At 52.3% G+C, this 21,590-nt stretch overlaps 1 protein-coding gene across 7 annotated transcripts in view; it reads left to right on the top strand.

The window, feature by feature from the left end:
- Positions 1-19,464, top strand: part of SMCO4 (single-pass membrane protein with coiled-coil domains 4) — a 58,969-nt gene extending 39,505 nt beyond the window's left edge. For all 7 annotated transcript variants that reach the window (XM_046016976.1, XM_046016975.1, XM_046016977.1 and 4 more), the window contains one exon: positions 18,690-19,464. In XM_046016976.1, the coding sequence (XP_045872932.1) occupies positions 18,774-18,953 (180 nt within the window). In that variant the 5' untranslated portion in view covers positions 18,690-18,773 and the 3' untranslated portion in view covers positions 18,954-19,464. The remainder of the gene's footprint in view (positions 1-18,689) is intronic.
- The last annotated feature ends 2,126 nt before the right edge of the window (positions 19,465-21,590 follow it).

Here is a 21,590-nt window from a genome sequence, read left to right as displayed (position 1 = left end):
ATGAGAACAGAAAGGAAGGGAAAGGAGCTCTCTAAGAGTGACAGGGGTCCAAAGTGGTTGGCCACTGAGGGCTTTTATGGTGGGTCTTTTCTAGAAAACTGACCAGGGAACTTGGTAAATATTTTGTCTGTGACCTTTAAGACAAACAAAGGTGGATTTGTAAATATTAGGAAAACGTCTCCTCTATATTTAGAACAAACAAGGCGGATTTGTTAATGTTCCCTTCTCTCTGGTTAGTATCTTGCCTATAACATTTTTCCACATCTGGGATTGCCGTGAGCCTGGTCATGTAGCCCCCCACCCGTCTCTCCTACCTCGCCTCGCCTACCCCTCACTCAAGACCATGACCAGAGCCGAAATCAAGAGTCAGATGCTTCACTGACTGAGCCACCCAGACATCCTGGAAATCCAGCCTTTTTATTCCCTTCTGGCTGGTAGTGAGTTTTCCTGCTTTGGAACCCCTGTCATACTATCTCCTTCTCACTGATGTATATCGTAATGGGCTTGACATGCCTGTTCGTGCCCCCCACCCCGGCCGCTCTTCTGCCAATTCTCCTTCTCCATGAGCCTTCCCCCACCACGCTCCTGGTATTTCCACACTTGATTGTAGTAGCCTGTTTGCACCTTGTCTGTTATAAGCTCCTTGAGGGCATATCTGAATGTGCTGGGACATGCTCGATAAACATACATGTATTGGATGAACAGGGTATCAGGCTTCCCGACTAGACAGTCAGCTCCTGGAGGGTCCACTTTGTCCCTCTACTGCTGTCATTCTCAAATCGATTCTGTTTTCGAGCATTCTTCAGAAATTGCTGATCTCTAGATGTCTTTTGTTTTGGGGCTATTGGTGAAATGGAGTGAATAGGAAGGCTTTTCTATCTGACTTTTTATTTTTGAGGGGCAGTATGGGCCCATGTTAAGAGCAATAGCCCAGCAACGGAAAGGGAAGGGAGTTGACAGGCAAGTCAGAACAGCAGTGACTGGGAGCGTGGCTTTCCCCTGGCCGGTGTTGAATGGAGGTTGCCGGAAGTGGGGTTTTGGTCATGCTGTGATTGGGGGTCCTCCTGTCTGATGGTCAGCAGACCCCCTCCTCCGTCCATCTGCATGATCTTCTGAGCTGCTCCCATCAACAGACAGTGGCGTCTTCACCACCTCCCTGCTCCAAACCCTTTTGCTTTAAATGAATGAGTGCTCAGGTTCCTTTTCTCAAGCTGTGTACTGCACTGCTAAATGTCTCAAAGAAGTTTCTTATTGATCTTCCCAGTTTTGTAGGTCTCCATCGACTGAGAGTCCTTGCCTTAACCCTTCCTACCTCCCAGTAACCAGTAGTTGTCTCTTACCTTTGCATTACAGGGTGCTTCTGCACACATCCCCAGCTTGCATTCACCTGCCAGTCCCAGGAGATGGGCAGTCGGGCTCAGAGAAGTTAGATGTTTTCCATGAGGTCATGTGACCAATGTGAATGGAGTTCAGCTTTTCTCCCTGCCGCACCGTTTTGATCCTTCCCCTTGGAAGCCACTGCTGCCATCACAAAACCTGGGGCCCTCTCTCCTACCCACCCCCTGTGTTCCCTCTGGAGAGAGGACCCTTGACCTTAACCATCTGTTAAGAGATGCAGTTTGGGTACGCCTGGGTGGCTCCACCGGTTAAGCATCTGTCTTTGGCTCAGGTCATGATCCCAGGTTCCTGGGATCGAGTCCCTTGTCAGGGACTCCCTGCAGGGCAAGGAGCCTCCTTCTCCTTCTGCCTGCCACTCCCCCTGCTTGTGCTCTTGCGCTCTCTCACGCTCGCTCTCTCTGTCAAATGAATAAATAAAACCTTTTTAAAAAAAAAGAAGGGGGATGCAGCCTGACCATGGTGTTACCCCCCACCCCAGCTTTCTTGACAAAGTAGTTCTCTTCCTTCCAGGGCCCTCCAGTCAATCCCCTAAGTTTTCTTTTTGTTAGGGCTTATTTTAAATGCAGGAAATTTAATTAGTTTACATTAATAGTGCGCTGTCTTACTCTATGAGTAAACTGAAAGACACTAACGGGGGTTTAATCTAGCTGTTTCTAATGATGGTTTTTCTCTCCCTTCTCCTTTAAATAACTGCAAATGCTTCTATTAATCAGGGCCGTAGAGCACAGTGCTTTATTGCCATGTGGAATTGTGTAGTTAAATGTGATTTCTAAAAAATGGCTCACATTTTAATTAGAAAGCAGATTGTTAAATGGCATTTTGATTTGTCCTTTAATGGGGAATTGGAAGTAGACCCATCACGGTAGGAAACCAGGTTCTAGTCCAGAAGGAGGCATATTAACTTAAGAGCAGAGTGTGATTTCAGTGAGTCATTGTTTTCCTAAAATAGGCTGTCTTCTCTGGTCTTCTGGTGTGGGAGAGAGACCTTCCCCTGCATCTGATGCCACCTTAGATTGGCATTTCCCCTGGAGACAGTCCTACTTGGAATCCCCCGTGCAGGCTGGTGCTCCCAGTGGTCTGATCGTCAGGGCACAAGACTAGGTACCCAGGCCCTTCTGCTGGGACTCCTTGAAAACATCAATATTGAGAAATCAACAAACCTATTATGATGCCTGTAACTGAAGAAGATGTTGGGCTCCATATTTCCCACTGTGCCATGATGCAAGTATCATTTTATTGCTAAAATGACTGCCTTCCTGGCCCCAAAGCTGGTGTCCGCATCACTACTGAGGGTTGTCATTGAAGCAGCCTGTGTATGGTTGGCCAAGTCTGTCCCCATACGCTCCTTCTGTGGTGCCCCCACCTTGAGGTGGCCCAGTGGCAGGACATCCAAGCACCCCAGGAGGAAGGTGGGAAGGGTCACTGGTGAGAAGATTCAGGCATTTGTCATTCCACGTGACTTCTCTGTGCTTTATAGGACATTTTATACCTATTATAGTAGCTAGCAAACTTGAATGTCTTGCAGGTGCTTCACAGTCACGGGGTCCAGTTTTTATCTCTTGGTTTCTTTCTACCACAGCCCCCTTGCACACCTCCCTCCATCTCATTAGGTTGTGCAGCTCTTAACTTACTTTTTCCAACCAGAAACTGGGAAGTCATCTTTTAAACACTCACCTTTGTCTTCCTCCAGATCCCCTGGTCCTTGCAATGCTCCTAAAGTAGATCTTGAATTCATCTGCCGCCCTCCCATATCCATCCCCCAAGTCCAATGACACCAGTAGCTGCTGGGTTCCTGTAAAGGCTTTTGAACTGCTTGCCCTATTTCCACCCCACCCCACTCTGCTCATCACTTTGGGCTCAGGGTGACCTTTAAAACACTTGTCATGTCATTTCACTCCTCGCCCACACCTGTCCGTGACCTCTTTCTGTGCTTGGATGAATCAGCATGGCCCACGGGGAGGACTGCATGGCCTGGGCTCCAGACCTGGCTAGAGGTCTCACAGAACTCTTGACGTCATGTTCAAGTGGCTTGTGAAACACTTTAACCTTTCACTCTTGACTTCCTTGGCAGGCTGCAATGACATTGATTTTCCAAGGACAATAAAATCACTGTCATCCTGGTAAAGATGTACTTAGAATGGATGTCCTGTTCTGGAAATGGTATGGCGGGGGGGGGGGAGGGCGTGGGATTTGTTCTTCTAAACTCCAGAAATCAACTCGTAGGACACAGAGGGGGACCACTATTTCGTGTGGAACTTTAATAAGCAATTAACCAATATGTAACCTGCTAAAATGTTAATACCCCTGCTGCTCTCCAAGTAGCCTCCCTTCCAGATATTTCAGTGTAAGAACATGCATAGCCTTTAGCTCCAGAAATCGTGACTGAAGCTTGGTTCCAGGTCAGTACAAGACAAGACTGACATTCTACAGGGAAAAAAAGAAACACACTAAACATTAGCGCACAGCTTTCCTTTTTAAACCCATTTCTCCTACCCTGAAGCCCACTTGTGCTCCTCACCTTAACCTTGAGCTTTCCTCTTGTGTGTCTGTGGCACCACACAGACCAACACTTGAGCAGGGAAATCTGGCTCAGCAGAGTGACACTCTCTGTTCTTCTTGGGCCTTCAGCTCAAGGTTGGGATGGTCTCAAAGGTGGAGTTTGCCAAGCAGGGGAGGAGTGACTAGGAGAAAAGAGGTGGAAAAGGGCATTTCAGATAGCTGCATGGACGGAGGCCTGGGAGGTCAGCAAGGGCGTGGCACACCCTGAGAGCTATGTGGGGTGGTTGCGGCCGCTGCAAGTGAAGGCGTGGGCTGGGGACTGACCGGTGGGCTCGGGGCCCAATCATGTCATAGAGTGTCCCCATGGGATTCTATGCAGGGGGTTCCTGGGTCAGATTTGTTTTTTTGCAGCAGGGATTCTGCAGGCTTGGCCTCTTTTCAAGACTTCTTAATGGCATTGACCCAATTCAGACACACAGGGCCTCTTATTAGGTTTTGTGGGCATGGGACTCAAAACGCCAGACTTCCGAGTTTAAGGTACATCCATAGGCTGTCTACCAAGAATCCCAGAGACATTTTAGAAGTCACTGAACTGCAGTTGGTGTTAAATTACTACCCTGCTGGAGTTTATGAATGACTCCATTCCTGTTCCGTTGGGGTTTGGCTGCCTTGCCGTGTTTGGAAGTGGTGTGTTTGAGGCTCCCGTGAAGTGCAGACCTATAGGCTGTTGGACTTCCTGTGGATGTTGGAGATGGTGCTGTAACCATGCCATGGCAAGGCCATCTTGAATTCGTGGTAATTTGTAATTTCTCAGAATCTAGATGTTGAATTATCGATTACTGTTAGCTTAGCTTTCTCACTGTTAGTCTAGCATGATTTGGTTGGCGGTTAACCGTAACATACCAAATAATGCATATTTATGCCGGGAATGTGTTTTGGCTCACGAGTTACCCACAATGAGAGTTTAAAACCTATATGAGGTTTAAATGAGTCTGTCAGGGGCAGCTGGGGGGCTCTGTGGGTTAAGTGTCTGCCTTTGACTCAGGTCATAATCTTGGCATCCTGGAGTCGAGCTCCGTGTGGGGCTCCCTACTCAGTGGGGAGCCTGCTTCTCCCTCTGCCCCTGCACCCCGTCATGCTGTCTCTCTCTCTCTCTCTCAGATAAATAAATAAAATCTTTAAAAATACATAAATGAATGAGTCCTCCGTATGTCTTTGCCAAAGAGGATGCACACCTCTCTTGCATGTGGGGATGGGCAAGTCGTAGTGTCCTTTGCCCACAGCCACAGGCAGTGATCTTAGAAGGATTTAGAAATGTTTGCACTCTTTAGGGCTCAAGCAGGCAGGAAGTTCAGGCAGGGAAACTCAAGTTTGGAGGCTGTTGTGGAACTCCTCACGAGCAAGGGTGAGGGCCTGACCTGGTGGTAGTGGGGATGGAGGAGTGGGGAGACGTTTGAGAGATGTCTAGCATGAGGTACTGGTAATACTTCGGGGAGAATGTGATACAGGAATAGGGGAGAAGGCATGTGTCCTGGAAAACCTCAAACCTCTGATCTTGTACCATAAGTAAGAGGAGCAGGCTTCTATCATCAGCAAATACTTAGTAAACCTCTGGTGGGAGAGGGGAGGTGGACAGAGAATTACTAACTCTTTGAAGAGGCAGAGCGAAAGAAGGGCCACTTTATGTATTTATTTATTGAAGATTTATTTATTTCAGAGAGAGAAAGCAAGCGCACAAGCACACGGCGGGGCGGGGGCGGGGGCGGGGGCGGGGGTGGCAGAAGGAGAGAAAGTCTCAGGCAGACTCCATACTGAGCACAGAGTCCCACGCAGGGCTCGATCTCATGCCCCTGAGATCAGACCTGAGCTGAAACTAAGAGCTAGATACTCAGCTGACTGCCACCCAGGCGCCCCAGGAAGGGCCATTTTAAAGGCATAAGAGTAGGCAAAAGGTAACTGATTTTGCTAGGGGATCGAGGATGTTTTCTCAGCGGCAAGAGCATTACATGCAGCGGGCCAAGATGAAGAGCCCTGGGACTAGGCATGTGTTGGCCTGTTCTGCCTCTGCATTCAGAGGGACAGGAGTATGACTGCTCTATGTAATGTGGGGAACAGGCTTGGGCTCAGCACCTGGGGCCTGGAACGCCAGGCCAAATCTACACTGTGCTTTGTTGGCCCCGGGGGCTGCTTCAGGCTTCGTAGCTAGAGGACTAAGATCGGAGCTGGGATTAAGTGAAATTGTCCTGTCCGGAGACTGAGGAACCAGGGGCCGGAGGCAGGCACTTTGCTGGCCGGGGGAACCTCATGGCTTCTGCAGACAGGCCGCTGGCATATCAGTCAGCCTCATCCTCGGCACTTGAAAGCCTCTGGTCCTGTGGCCTTTGCCCGGACCATCCCCCTGACTGTTCAGTTTGGCAAAACAGCTTAAGGTACAGCAAGAAAAGGTGGCATTTAAACTAAAGACCAAATATTGATTGCTTTGTTAGTGACAGACTGCACTTCAGCAGCCCAAGGTCGCTGTCTGATGGGATCATTCTCCTTCTCCTACCCCCGAAATTGACCCTCCTGGAGACTCCTGGGAAGGCAGACATGCCACCGTGTCAGTATTTGAGAGCAACTTAGCATGCGGACTCCCTTCTGCAGAGTATTTGAATTTGGGCAGCAGCAATCAGGGCCTGCAGCAGAGCACAAATAATAGGCTTTGAGACATTCGCCGGGGGGTTGTAGAGTCCTTTCTGGATTGATCTCGCCCCTCGTCTCTCGCTCATGCTCCGCGGACCTCTGCTCCCACACACCTTTCAGGTAGGCTCCTGCCTCCAGGCCTCTGCCCTCCTGTTCCCTGCCCGGCCCCTTCCTCCCCTCCTTGTGCTCAAGGCTGGCTGCACTTTTTCTCTTCAGGCTTCTGCTGTCTGCTCAGACGTGGTCCCTTGTAACACTCCTGCGTTACCGCACGTCCCCGGCTCTGTCACACACATCTTCTCTCCTCCGTCTCCTCCTGTCAGAGCGCACGCTTTGTCTTGCTCGTCGCTCCGTCCCCACTGCCAAGTGCGTGCCTGGCACGTGGACGTGGCCTTATGTCTGGGGTATTGGTGGCCGATCACTCAGCGCATATAAACCGTGCCAGGCATATGGTAGGTGCTCAGGAAGTGTGTGAGTGAATGAATGGGGGGGGGTGAGCCACTCTGCGTGTGATTAGCTAGTCCCCTGCGCCTCGCTGCCCAGCATGGGTGTGTTGAATAAATGAATGGATCTGAGGCCGACTCCCTTGATGGTGCGAGCCCTCAGTCTTCCCCCCCAGGGAAGGCCCCGACGTGACCTGCCGTCCCGGGGCACATGTGAGTGCGGTTGCCGTTTGCACTTGAAAATCCAGTCCCTACCTCGCTCTCTCTCAGTTTGTCTGCCATCAGCCAGGCTCTGTAATTAACTTGTTGTAATTTAGCTTCGAGATGAATTTTTCATTTTAAAGAGGCCACAAACAACCGGCACTTCTGATGTCTCGGTTGTTAATGAAGTTCCCGGCTACCAGATCGTGAGGAGTGTAGCGCGCTGAGGGCTGTTGGTTAGCTCACTCCTGCCTGTAGGAGCCAGGGGACAAGCCAACGAGTCCCAGCAGGTTGTGGTCCTGTGTTCCTGGGGTGCTGCAGAGTATGCCAGTGTGCGGGCAGAGCCCGGGGGGGGGGGGGCATGTGGGACGTCTTCCTTGGGGTCACGCTTCACCCAAAGATGTGGGGGAAATAACATTTAAAGAACATTGAGAGGTGCCTGAGTGACTCACTCGGTCAAGTGTCTGGCTCTTGGTTTTTGCTTAGTTCCTGATCTCCTGGGTCACGAGATTGAGCCCTGTGTCGGGCTCTGTATTCAGTGGGAGACTACTTGGGTATTTTCTCCCTTTGCCCCTTCTCCCGCTCTCTCTTTCTTCCTCTCTGTCTCTTTCTCTGTAAAATAAATAAATAAATCCTTAAAGAAAAAAACAGATACCGAAACGAATATGGACATCTGCTGGAGGAGAATTCAGAATGGCATGGCTTAGTGGGTAAGAGCAGGGCTCTGGAACCTGACTGTCGGGGTTTGAATCTGTCCCACCACTTAATTGCTTTGTGGTCCTGGGCAAGGGACATACCGGCCCCAGATCTCAGTTCCCGCCTCTCAGGTGGGAGGCTGTGACACAGTAGAACCTCGGTCGTGGGGACACAGTCAGCATTCAGTGACAGCCACCGCAGGCTCCGGCCCAGCCCTGGCCTCCGCAGACCAGTGTTCACTTGCCTCTGTCGTATTTGAGATGCACGTATTTGAGAGCGAAGCGCTGCCTTAAAAAAACCAAAACCCAAACCAAAGAAACGGTGCATACAACTGCATGTTTCATGAATTTCCCCCCAACCTTGCCTGAGTCTTGCACCGTCAGAGAGTTGAACTCTCATTAACAAAGGGCGAAATTAGCAACGCTTACTGCTAGTACCTGCTGGCTTCCAGTACCTAAGTGAGCAGCAGATGAAGTGGGGAGCCTACAGGTTTGGACATGGAACTGCCATTTAAGGAGTGACGTTCTCCGAGGAGCCGCAGCCTTACTGAGTGCTCGCAGACATGACCTGTGGCTTACCTTTCATTCCCCAACAGCCTGGGTCTCATCAAGGTTGGAGAAGACTCGTAGCAGCAGAACCCAGGTCCATCTCTTCCATCTGATTTCTGAATCCCGTCCCATTCTTCTCTTGGATCCCCCTAGAGACAGAGAGCTTCCTCTTCCCAAAGTAGGAGGCTTCTGCCATCCGTTCAGGCTCTGCCTTCCAGAGCACAACTGAACCAGGATTTTTCAGTGCACAGCTTAGGGTCTTTGACCTCTGGACCCCGTGTTGGCACAACTCCACTGGGAAACGTGATTTAACTGTTTAGTGGCCCTTACTGTTGGGGAGGTCTTCTCAAACCAGTGTTTATCAGCTGTGGCTCACAGCCAGTAAACTGACTGGGAGATTAGTGGATCTCAGTGGACGTCTTTTCTCATGACATGAAACAAGATGGCTACTCATCGTAAGCCTCCGTGTTCCCTTGTAGAACTTCGGTCTCAGGCTGTGTGGTGTGCACTGCTGTTAACGAGGTTGCTTTCTCTGCACTCAAAAGCCACTGTTCTCAACCCTCTTGCAGGAATTTCAAATTACTTCTTTTCGCTTGAGTAGTAGTTGTTGTTGTCTTGTCCTCTCTGTGATTGGCTTTGCTTCAGGTCAGCTGGTTTTAAACCAAGCTGCTGTGCTGGAACACAGTTGCTGGTCACTGTGCATGTCTCTCTGACTCCCCAGTAAGGAAGGACAGTGGGCTGTCCCCAGTGAGATGACAGGAGCCATCAAAGGCCCTGCCTCGCGTCTGGCTGCCTCTGTGGGCTGTGTGAGAAGGGCCCAGTCTCGGAGCTGGTAGAGCCTCTTCTGTCACTGGTTCTTGGGAAGAGCCTGTGGGGCCGGCCTGCCTGCCTTCATGGGGGCATCTTTTCTTCCCTGGAGGCCAGCAGGAGAGGTCTCATCTTGTCACATGTTGTCCTGAGAAACGTGACCATCACTTGAACAGAAAAGAGGGACACGGCTGCAAAGATGGAATGGAGTAGAGCATCCACAGGGCCCCCAGAACCTCAGCTGTGTGTGTGTTGGGGACGGAGGGGAGGCGGGCATGGCAGGGGGGATGCATGTGAGCCCCCTGAGCAGCAGCGGGGTTTGGGATGCCGGGGCCGATGCCAAGCGCTTTGCTTTTGTGATCTCATGTGAAGGCAGTTGCTCAACCAACTGAGCCACCCCGGCGCCCCAGACTCTTCTTGCTTTAAGGTCTGTGACCTGTGGCTACAGGTGTGCTAGGTATGCTCTGTGCTGCTGCGGTCTCACAATAGTCCTCTGTGCCCTTTGTCCCCCTTGGGGACAACTGTGTCATAGCTTCTCACTCACCTCCGCCTTCCTGCCTCCTAAGGTGATGACCTTTTTCCTGTTTCACGCACACTCAGTGGTGGATGCGTGAGAACTTAGACTTGCTCCCAGGACCATGCTGGTGGCTCCGGACCCGCTCTGTCTGCCCCGAGGGCTACTTCTTCTTTTTTCTTCCTTGTCCTGGTGTGCTTCTCCCGTGATACGACCATTCTGTAGCTGCCTTAACTACCTAACACATAGAGCAAAACTCTTGTCCTCATAGCCCCGAATTCTGACCCTCTTTTAATAATACAGAGTGGTGTTGCTGGCGCTTCTAACCTTCTGTAGTATGTAAGCATGTACCAGTCATTATTCTCCTCAGTTCATGGGGTAGGATTTTTATCCCCATTTCTCAGATGAGAAATCAGAGGCCCGGGAAGATGGAGCACCTTGCCCGAGGTCCCATGCTTGGCCCCCGAGCCCTGTCCTGAGAAGAGTTGCCTACATCCTCTCTGCCCCTTTCCCCTCTGGGACATACTCCTATCACTGCCCCTTCCTCACCTCTCCCCCAAAACCTACTCGTAACCAAATTTTGGAGCACTTTCTGCACTTGCTTCCCAGGACACCTTACTCTTCCTGGTCTTCCTCCTTTCACACATTTCCAGTCTGTCTTGCTGGTTCCTCTACTGTCCTCCCAGATCTCAGCATTATATCACCCCAGGGCTGTGGCCCTGGCTTGTGTCCCTGTCTGTGCTCAGTAGCCAACCTCATGGCTTTCAGTGCCGACAGCTCCATGTTCCTGCCCCAGCCCGGCTTGCACCCCTGCCAGCCTCCTCCATCCCACTGCCTGCTCGCTGACTCCACTAGGATCTCCAGCGTGATGCATCCCAGCTTCCCACACCCCCACTCAGCCCTCCTGGCCTCGTCCCCACATGTCTCAGCGGCCCCTCCATTCTTCCACATCCTTGGGCTTTAGTTTGTTTCTTTTTTCACACTCCAGTTCCAGTGTGCTGCTAAATCACACAGACTCTGCCTTCCCAGTGCACTCAGGGTCTGACCATTTTTCACCACATCTGCCCCCTCCCTGGACCATGCCACCACATCTCACCTGAATGACGCCCAAGCACCTTCACCAGTCTCCTTGCCTCAGCCCTGTCCCTGCAGCCAGTTGTCCAGTGGTGCTCTTTTTAATTCTTGGCCAAGCCCCCATTTCACCCTCTCCCGGCTCCCTCTCTGGCCTCACCTGTGCACACTCTCTTCTGCCCTCTCCAGCCCTGCCGGCCACTGTGCTGCCTCTCAGACACGCTGGTAGTGGGGTGGGAGCTACCCTTGGGCCTTTGCACATGCCCTGCCCTGTCTGGAATGTCTTCCCGAGAATCTGCAGGGATCACTTCTGCACTTCCTAGAGTCTCTGGTCCAAAGTCACCTTCTCAGGAAGCCTTCCTTGTCGGATTACTCTCAGTGTGCTGCCTCTGTACCACCCCTCCCCTTTCTCTTCTCTACAACACATAGCATCATCTGACCCAGATTCTGTTCATCTGTTGGTTGCCTGTCTCCCCGTGTCCTCATCAACTACCCAGAGGCAGCATTCTGCCTGTCTTGTTCCTAGCTGTATCCCCGTTCTATCCCCTGACATACACTAGGTGCTCAAAACATATTTGAATGACAGGTACTTTTATCCCTGGTTTATAGATAGAATAATTGGAAGTCTGGGAGTTACTTGCCCAGGGCCACAGACCCTAGAAGTGCCAGGACAAGGGAGGAAATGCTGACATGAGCTTCACTGCTCCATCCGCTCCTTCTCCTTGTTAAATAAGGACCATAACATGTAAAGTGCACAGTTACCGTGGGGATGACATGGGTCATGCACAGGAAGGCACTTGTAAACCCCAGTGTGCTGGAGGGACAGGGCTTAGCTAGTTGAGCAAGAACTAGCTTTTCATATCTGTGTTATTTAGCAAGCTGCCCGAAGGCTCTTTTGCCTTCTTGGGTTTTTGTTCAGGAATAGCCAATATTATCTCCACCAGATTACCTACCTCCTCCCTTCTGCACCTGGTGAGAGAACTACGTGCATGTGTGTGTGTGTGTGTGTGTGTGTGTGTGTGTGTGTCCATTGGCTTCTGTCTGTCAGTAGCTCTGATCTCCCCCTCCACCCTGTATCAGGTGGAAAGCTCCCCCTCCGACCTCTGTGGCCTGTCAGCAGCTGGGGGGCAGGCGGGAGGGGACAGCTGGAGCACATGGGCCCATGGCTGTCACTGTGTGTTCATGTCTGTGTTCCCGGGGAAGATGCTCACGTTATCAGCAGGTGCTTAGCGGGTGTCAGGAGGCCCATCTTGCACAATTCTCCTGGCAGCCTGCCCACCCCCTGCCCCCATTCTGCGGCAGACTTGAGTGAAGTAATCACAGGCCCGTTATGGCTAAATACCAGGGGCATAAAATGAAGCAGGCAGACTTGAACCACAGAGCTGAGGCTCTCAGGCACACAATTTGTGATTCCCCGAACCCAGGACAGCTTTCCTGGTCTCAGAGCATGGGGCACGAAGTGGGTCAGCCCTCCTAGTGCCTCCTGTTAGGGTAATGATGCAGCCACAGGGAGAGGGTGGTAGACATCCCCCTACAAACGCCCTTCAAACGTGTTGTTCATTCATCGGCATGCCTGGTTTTCAAGGAGGACAAAGATGCAGCCATTTACTCCGCGATCATCTGACGGGGCTACCTTTTCCAGAGAAGGAAGGCCGTGGCACCGGAGAAAAGGCGACCAGAGTGGAAACTAGGCTGGTGGTCTTCCTGGGGGAGCCGTCTCTCGTGGGGAGCACTGCCAGGGCCCGGTTTTCCTACTCCCCTTGATTGTGCGGGGATGTGTGGGTATCATTGACACAGTTTGAAGCTACTTAACGCTGTCACCAGGCCAGGCCATGCTGTCCGAGCTGAGGCTCAGACCTGGTTTCCTGCCCTGGTTCTTACCTCTGCTCCCGGCTGTTTCTCTATTAGGGATCAACGCTATATGTATACTATGTGTTCTAACCTGAGAAGGATACCCATTAAGAACTTAATAAGCATGTATCCACAGGAGTATATGCACACACACACACACACACACACACACACACACACACAGATATGTAACAATCACTGGAAGGCTATCCCCAGAGAAACGATTCTGTACAAAAGGGCTGTGTCCCCACCCCTTGCTGTCTGCCTCCCTGCCTCCCACCCAGACACTGGGAACCAGTCGGAATGTTGCAGTGCTGACCAGTTGCCAGGGACTGGCCTTGGTGGGGGAGGGGCAAAGCAGGTGGAGTTTCATTAGAACCGGGCGGGACTCAAGTGTTTGTGAAGTCTTCCGTTTCCCGGGTTAGGGGAGCTGGAGCCAGCAGGGGGGACCAGGTGGCAGTCGCAGTGGTAAGGCTGGAACGGCTCTAGTGGCTTCTCCTTCCTGCCTGCGTGACTTGCTGGGAAGAAGCCAGACGGCGCAGTGCGAGCTTTGTCTTCGGTTTCCTCTCTGTGAGGGGCTGGTAAGTGACGATGTGACCCCAGAGTGGGGAGTGGGTCAGGGAGATGGGGGGCGGGGGGCACAGGGGGACAGCGACTGTTCAGCCTTTGGAGTCAGACGCAGGATTGACCTTGGACTCTGCCACTCACAGAGACAGGACTTTGGACTCGTCGTGGCTGAAGCTGGAACAGTTACTACAAGCCAGGGCTCTTTCTGCTGGAAGCTAGCACAGGGAAAATAGGTATTGACAACCAGAAGGTGGAAACATGCCAGTGTCCTGGAAGGATGAGAGCCTTGTAGCGCGGGGCCGTAGAGGGACTCCATGAGAAGGACAGAAGCACAGTCCCCCCTGCCTCCGTCTGCTCTCCCCAGCCCGGCTTTCTCTGGTGTCTTCTGCACGTGGCATCAGATGGCTCCCCAGGCATCAGACATCTGTGCGATTGTCCAACTTCAGTGTCTCTTAATGTTTCTTAGCATAGATTTCTGAGCTAGAGGCTGGTTGACCCAGCTCTTTTTTTTTTTTTTTTTTTTTTGAGGCAAGCCACACACTTCAGAGGTCCTGGCCAAGCCTGGGTGCCACAGCCACAGCCGTGCCCTGTGGGCCACCTCACCTGCTCCAGTGAGCTGAGGCCAGAGCACGTGGTGAGGTAGTCGTCAGATGGTTCAGAAGGAGGCAGGGCCCAGACATGAAGTATATACGAACTTCAGCCAGAAGGGCTCATGTGTTTCTGCTAAGTTGGCTTTTCTAACCGCCACCCCCACAAATGGTTATTTCATGCCTGCTCTTTCCTCAAGCTTACCGCCCAGCTTCACAGACTTTCCTGTTTCCTGGACAAAGTCCAAGCCTCTCATTCCTACCACATGGCACAGACGTGCCTCCACCTGTCCCTGTCTTCCTTGCTTGCCTCCTGTTGGATTTGAAGTTGTGCCTTGGCATCTCTCAAGGGCCACGCAGCCCTTCAGGGCCCTCAGCTTGCTCCCACAGGTGTCCCCAGGTTTTCGGCACTGGGGTTCTCCCCGATCTGCTGGAGCCCTCCAGTGCCTGTCCTGGCTGCACACATGCTTCCCGCAGGACCTCAGACCCCAGCTGTCGGGACGCATGCTGGTCAAGGTGCTGGCGTGGGAAACAGTAATCACGAGTCGGTCCAGGATTTGGGAGCTTGCTCCAGAATGCCCGTCTGCTGGGCATGATGCCTGATTTAGTCCCACTGACTTTTTTTCATGCCAAAACTTTGTCAATGAAGGAAGCATAGTGTTCATTTGCAGCCGGGCACAGACTCCTCTCTTCTCAGATGAGCAACTGTTTGTGGACGACGCTGTAGTTGCCCTGGTCTGAACCCTCCCCTCTCGCTTCACCGAAGTCACTTGTCAGATCTTCATGTTATCACGGGTGTTCAGAAGCAGTGCCCTTCTTGACTGTCATGGTCCCCAGAACTTTCTATTCTGTTTCTCCCCTTCACTTGCCTCTCCCAGGCTTCTTTGCTTGATCTTCCCTGTCCTCTCTGCCCTCTGACTGGTGCTGCGGGGTCCCAGGCTGGGCCCGTTCCTCCATCTGCCTTGCCTGCAGTGAGCTCACCTTGTCCGATAGCTGATCACTTCTGAATATAGATCTGCAGCCCAGACCCAGCTCCTGACTCATGTCTCCAGCTGCCTCCTTGGGATTTCCAGGACAATGTCCAGCAGGCATCCTCGCCCTGGGTAGGTGTAAACAGAGCACCTACTGTTCTTTCTCAAATCCACCCCTTCCCCTAGCCCTGCGCCTTCTACCTCAGCAGGATCTCCACTCAGCCAGTTGCTCAAGCTCCAAACTTTAGTTTCACCTGTGATTTTACCCCCTTTTCCTCTCAGGTGACATCCAGTGTATAAGTAGGGCCTGACAATTGTGCCCCCAAAGTATGGCCTGACTCCACCCGCCTCGCTGTCGCCACTCTGTCCCCCAGGTAGAGCCATCCCCCTCCATCCTGGTCCATTCCGGGGGCTTCCCTATTTATTTATTTATTTATTTATTTATTTATGTTACTTAGAATGTAAATAAATACTTTTATTTATATAAATATATAAAAATAAATTTATGTTATTTATTATTTATCATAGACCAGCCAGAGGGAGCTTTTTAAAAGCCTGTACCTCCCTGTGTGAGGCCCTTCAGGGCCTTGTGCTGCTCTTGGGATGAAAACGTGGCTCCTTACCGTGGCCTGTGAGCCCTCGGATGACCAGGCCTCGGCTGCCTTCTCCTGGTCTGTCTGCCACTCTCCTCCCTGTTCCTTCCACTCCTTCTGCTATCGTACCCCACTTTCGACCTGGCTGGTCCCCTTCCCTCTCCTCTGGTGTCATCTCAGAGATGTTTTCCCTGATTCCTGGCCCCAGAATGAGCATGGGGCTGTGGTTTGACGCCCACGGCATCAGTGAGTGATATCAGGGAGGCTGCCTGCTGGAGAGCCCAGAGTCCAGACCTGCGTGTTTGTCCTTAAAATCCTGACTGGACCATACTGTCCCCGGCACCTTGAGGCCTTTTCTCTAAGCCTCCAGGAACTGCTGAATGCTTCTCACAGATGTCAAGAGCCGGTCACCATGGAGGCTGCTGTCTGTGAATGCTGACGTGGGGGGGGCGCAGACAGCCGCTGATGGAGGAGGACCAAAGTGAGGGCCCGTGCCGTCAGTCAGAGCAGCCAGGGCCCTTGTGAACACTGGGCTCCTGGAGCTGCCTGCCCGCGGCCCGGCCCAGGAAGGGTCCTGTGAGCAGCAACCAGGTCCTTCGTTTCTCATTGACCTGACAGCCCATTGACTCCACGGGGGAAAAGCTGCGCATCGGAGGGCTGCTAATGGCGTGTGTCTTTTTAAACAGTTCCATGAGGCCAGGATGAGGAGGGAGCAACTACGGTTTCCCAGCCGATGGGGGAGGCTGCCCCCGATGATGCTGTTCCCACAAACTGGGCGACCAGTGACAGCACAGTTTTTCTCTTGCTCCTTGGTCTCCTCACCTCTCGAACAGGACACTGAGCCTGTTCCATCTGACTCCCAGGCTATTGGGGTCAGCCCTAGTCCCCTCAGCTAATGGGCATCGAGTGCCTTCTCCACGCCACGCACCCTGTTACAGGTTTTTGTCTTGTCCTCGCTAGGCCCTGTGAGGGCACACCACCATTCTTAGCCTCTCCTTGGGGTGGTGAGGGTAGTGGGGACTTAGAGACACTCAGGAAGGCCGCTCGGGGTGGCAGGTAGGTGAGTAGTGGGGAGAGGAAGCTGCTCCATCTGGCTCATGGCCCGTTTTGTGCCTCTTTGGGTGGCCAGAACACCATGGTCATGTGCCTTTTCTGGTCCTCACGGTCAGAAGCTGCTCAGATTGTTCAGCCCGTGACAGTGAGGCCCAATGAGGCGAAGGGACTTGCCTGCAGCTGTTCATACAGTCAGTGGTATGTCCCGTGTTTGACCCTAGGTCTGTCTGAATGTTCTGGAAAAGACTTAAAAAGGAGAACTGGTAAAGACAGGGGTTCCTACGCTTGTCAGGTGTTCAAAGAGTACTAGTGAGTATTTTTAGAAGCCTAATGAAAATTGTATACTTGCCAAATTGGGCTGCTCCGAACTTTAATATTTGCCATTGGCTGGCCTTATGCCATCCCAGTGCATGAAAATTAGTCACCTCGGGGCTCTTGGGTGGCTCAGTGGGTTAAAGCCTCTGCCTTTGACTCAGGTCATGATCCCAGGGTCCTGGGATCGAGCCCCGCATCGGACTCTCTGCTCAGCAGGGAGCCTGCTTCCTCCTCTCTCTCTGCCTGCCTCTCTGCCTGCTTGTGATCTCTCTCTGTCAAATAAATTAAAAAAATTAAAAAAAAATTAGTCACCTTGCACTATAAGAAACTCTGCCCAATGTGGGTAATCCAGACAAAAATCCCAGGGCCCATATGTGATGAGAAGAGTGGTAGGACACGAGGATCCCTCTGCCAACAGTTAGGTCTCCCTATGAGACCTCTTCTGTCTCAGGATTCCCCTTCCAGATTCTGCCATTTAACATGGTCACTTAGGTGTAAGTGCCATCTTCCTCGTCAGCATGGTGACAGACCACCCACTGCCCTGGGACAAAACCGCACACACGAGATCGTGTCACAGAAGTCCCTTTGTCAGAGGAGTCATGGCAGGAACCTCCCTTCTGCCTCCAAGAGCCTCTAACCATGCTAGTCCCAGGATACTGCGATGGACAGATGTCTCCTTTGGTGCCCAGCCTCTACCTCTTTGTGGAGTTTAGAGAACATTCCACCTACTGTAGAGACTCAAAGGCTGGGCTGGGGGCCTATTGGGCCTCAGCTTGGTGAGAGTGATGTGCCGGGGAGCTGGTGGTACAGAGAAGCCACACGCCGGACAGTTCACCTGGACAGTGACAGCGGCTCTGCCTGGTCTCCAGGGACAGCGGCGGTGGCCTCAGCACCTCTTGCTCCAGTGATGGTGCCCGAGTGGTGACCCGGTGTGAGCTGGCCTCTGGTTATGGCCGCACCGGCTCCCTTGTCCTGCTCATTTCCTGAGCCTGGTGCCCTGGCCTTTCTGGGGACCCTGAGAGGTGCCAGCCATCTTCGCGATCTCGTCTGCAGCCAAAGGATTGCTGTTGCTCGAAGCTAAGAATCCAACTTGTCTGAAGCTGTTGCTCTTTAGTTCCTCACCGGTTTGTAATTCATTCCCAGGCCCCTGATAGCACGGCTTCGTTCCCCTGAGCACCTCCTCGGGGCATGGAATGTACCAGAATCCCAGTGTGAGTGGGCAGCCGGCCTGCAGGCTCACCCGGCCTCTGTTGTCTGTCTGACCCGTATCTCCACTCTGTCTGCAAGCCGTGGGGCACCCCCAGACCATGCACGCCATGAGGGTGCAACAGGGTGGTCCACCTTGTCCGCAGCTCCTCGAGCAGTCGCCCGCACAGAGGAGGTACTCAGGAAGGTGATAGATGGATGAGCCAGGCCAGAGATGGAGAAGCCTGTGCCTCTGGGCTCACTGCAGCTGCCAGGAGGCTGAGCTGGCCTATGATCAGGCCCGGGGCTTGGGCAGGAGGGAGCCACGTGCCTGGAGTCCGCAGGTGGCCAGCAGCTTGCCACTAAAGCTTGGCTGGGGAGGCTGTGGTCCTTGGAACAGTGAGGAAAGCAGGTGCTCCCTCTCCTCTGAGTGGAGACCGCATGCTTTCCAGGCCTCCCATGTCACACGTGTGCAGAGCCCTGTATGAGTAGGCGGGAGACCCACTCTGCATTTGCCCAGGGGCCTGGGACCCCAGGGTACATCCAGCTCACCCCCACACCTGCTATGCAGAGGGGCTGACTACTGTCGCGTGAGTCCTCCTGTTCCTCCCAACCTTGTCTTCTGAGCTGCAGGCTAGCAGTTGCCTTTCCCTTTATAGTTTCTTTTCCCTCCCCCCCCCCATTCATTTATAATCATTGTTCTCTCCCCAGGAGGTTCAGTGCCTTGACCAGAGGAGCGTGGCCCTTCCTTCCAAAGCCTCTCCAGACACACCCTGCCAACATTGCCCAGGAAAGATGCGGCAGCTCAAAGGGAAGCCCAAGAAGGAGACGTCCAAGGACAAGAAGGAGCGGAAGCAGGCCATGCAGGAGGCCCGGCAGCAGATCACCACAGTGGTGCTGCCCACGCTGGCCGTGGTCGTGCTCCTGATCGTGGTGTTCGTGTACGTGGCCACGCGTCCCACCATCACTGAGTGAGCGCATGGAGTGAACTCCCCCAGCAGGGAGCCGAAGCCCGGGAGGGGGAAAGCAAAAGAGAAGTGTCTTTCGTATTCAGAGGTTTTCCTGATGCTGAGCTCTAAGCTGGAGCACCCTGTCTTCTCTGGTCTTTGACTTGATTAAAGTTTCTCCAATTTCCCTGGGAGGGAATAGGGAACGTCTTATCAGTGAGCGTGCCATACACCTTATGGTCCACTTCATGTGCCTTTCAGACTTCAAAGCAGTGTGTGTGTGTGTGTGTGTGTGTGTGTGTTTCTTTCTCGCTCCTGAAATCGATGTGTAGCTCAACCTGGTGAGAGGAGGAATCTTCTGGGTCATGAATCAGTTGGAATCAGTGCTTACCCCATCCCCATTGTTTAGAACATGACTCTTCCCCTACACGTGTTCACAATTTCCAAAGGGACTGTATTTCTTCTCTGTGCTTAATGTGATTTGAAATATGTCGACTCAAAAGTGAAATATTTATTTTTTGAATAAAGGAGATAATAGCCTTAAACTGGATGTTTATCTTGCTTTGCCAGGAGGTGGCCTTGCTCTCAGGGAAGGGCCAGGAGGTGCTGTGTGTCTCCAGAGGGCACGCTCTCTGGGAGGCACTGTCCTTCCTCGCCCCTCACCCCTCGCCCCCAGCCTTCACCTCCCCACCACTCCCTGCTTGAATCACTTCCAGGATGGCTTTTGCTTTTTGTCTGGATCGGTTGAAGATCGAGAGACTCTTGAGAGGGGGCAGACAGGGTGCCATTAATTGGTCTGTTTGAGCAAAGGAAGATTTCTAATTGGCATATGACTACAAGTGCTTTTTATACCGGTTAGCAACAGCGACGGGAAAGTGGACCTGGAGGGAAAGGTCAGACTCCGTTCTGTTCCCGCCGAAAGGATGCAAATTGTTTGCAGTCCAGCTGAGTTTTTGATGCAAATTGGCCCTGCTAGAAAGGTTCTGCATTGTATTCTGAGGGCATTGTGCACCCAGACCTGTTCCCGATAGAGTGACCCCTTTTTGGAAGTCAGATTCGTGATGACTATTGTAAGGGTGTCGGGCCGCCCATCGTTGCTGATTACAGAGTGGTTTGTGGGGAGAGAAGTGCTTTTCTAATCACGGTGGCTACATGACTTGCTCACTGATGGCTCAGGCGGTTACTGGGGACTTGGGGCCCCTTGGAGTGAGTTTCTCAGGAAGACGAGACAGCCACTGAAAGGAAGGACCCCAGCTGATGTCCCGTTTTCCTGGGCCTCAGTGGGGCTGACAGAGAGCTGGCCTCAGGGGGAGATGCTGCGTGTCCTGGGGCCCGCTCAGGTGCCCATGGCCCTGGGAAGAGATTTACTGAAATATTTATCAGATGCAGAGGTGGCTAGCCTATAGCGTTTCTTCGGTTTCTATTTTTCTCTCCCTTGTTTGGTTCTCTTCCGAGCCCCAGTGCTTGTGGTCTGGGAAAGACTGAAGGCCAGAGCCTAGGGTCCTGCTCATTCAGGTGCACGGGAAAGAGGAGGCCTCCTTGGGGCGCATGGGTGGCTTAGTGGGTTAAGCCTCTGCCTTCGGCTCAGGTCATGATCTCAGGGTCTGGGGATTGAGCCCCACATCGGGCTCTCTGCTCACTGAGGAGGCTGCTTCCCCCCCTCCCCCGTCTGCTTCTCTGCCTACTTGCAATCTTTCCCTCTCTGTCAAATAAATAAATTTTTAAAATCTATAAAGAAAAAAAAAAAAGGAAGCATCCTTGTTTCTCACAGTGGCCACAGAGCCATGGAGACGTAGAGCTGTGCCCGTTCCTGCCCCAAGAGTGGGTGTGGAGGCTGCTGCAAGGATAGCCCACCCACTCTGCTAGAAAGAGCCTGGGCCATGTGTCACATGATTGCCTGGTCTGTGTTTAGTCCCAGCCTATGCTCAGAACACAGGAAGCCTACCAAGTCTCAGTTTCCCTGTCTTTAAATAACTGGTCAAGTCACTTCTCAGAATGTGGGCTGTCTGGCAGAAAACAAGGCTTATCCAGCAAACCTGGGTCTTTATGCAGGTTTTATTGTCAGAACCCTCTGAGTCCACTTCCTCTTGTGAAAGTGGAGGTTATCTTGCCTCGTGGGGTGGATGGGAGGAATCAGTTGGAAATAGTAAATTTTTAAGGCCAGGTCTGGCCCCTAGGGCGTAGTGGTTCCTCTATAAATAGTAACAGTAGCTCAGCATTTTACATGCATTAACTCTTATTTCTCATACAGCCCTAGAAGGCAGGGACATCAGTACCCAATTTTACAGATGAATAAACTGAGGCAGGCCAAGAAACTTGTCAGTGTCTGACAACAAGTAGGTGGAGAAGCCTGGGTGTGTTTGTTTTTATGCTTTAGTTATGGGCTGTTTCCAACATACACAAAAATGGAATAATCCACGCACCTCATGAAGCTATTGGCCAGTTTCGGCTCGCCAGCAAATGGCCACCCTCACCCATCCGTCTCTGCCATGCCCACGCCAGCCACCCTCTCGGGCGCACACACTGGGTCATTTTGCGGCAAGACAGCACATGAGTTGTCCCAGACAGTCCAGCTCCAGTGACTGTGCACTTCGTCATTAAGATCCATTGCCTCTTAATAAATACTGATTTCCTTCTTGCCACTCTCCCCGTCTAAAGAAACCTT

Source organism: Meles meles, chromosome 8 (genome assembly GCF_922984935.1).
Source record: "Meles meles chromosome 8, mMelMel3.1 paternal haplotype, whole genome shotgun sequence".
NCBI lineage: Eukaryota > Metazoa > Chordata > Mammalia > Carnivora > Mustelidae > Meles > Meles meles.
Note: the sequence above shows the minus strand (reverse complement) of the source record. Positions and strands in the feature narration are given on the sequence as shown.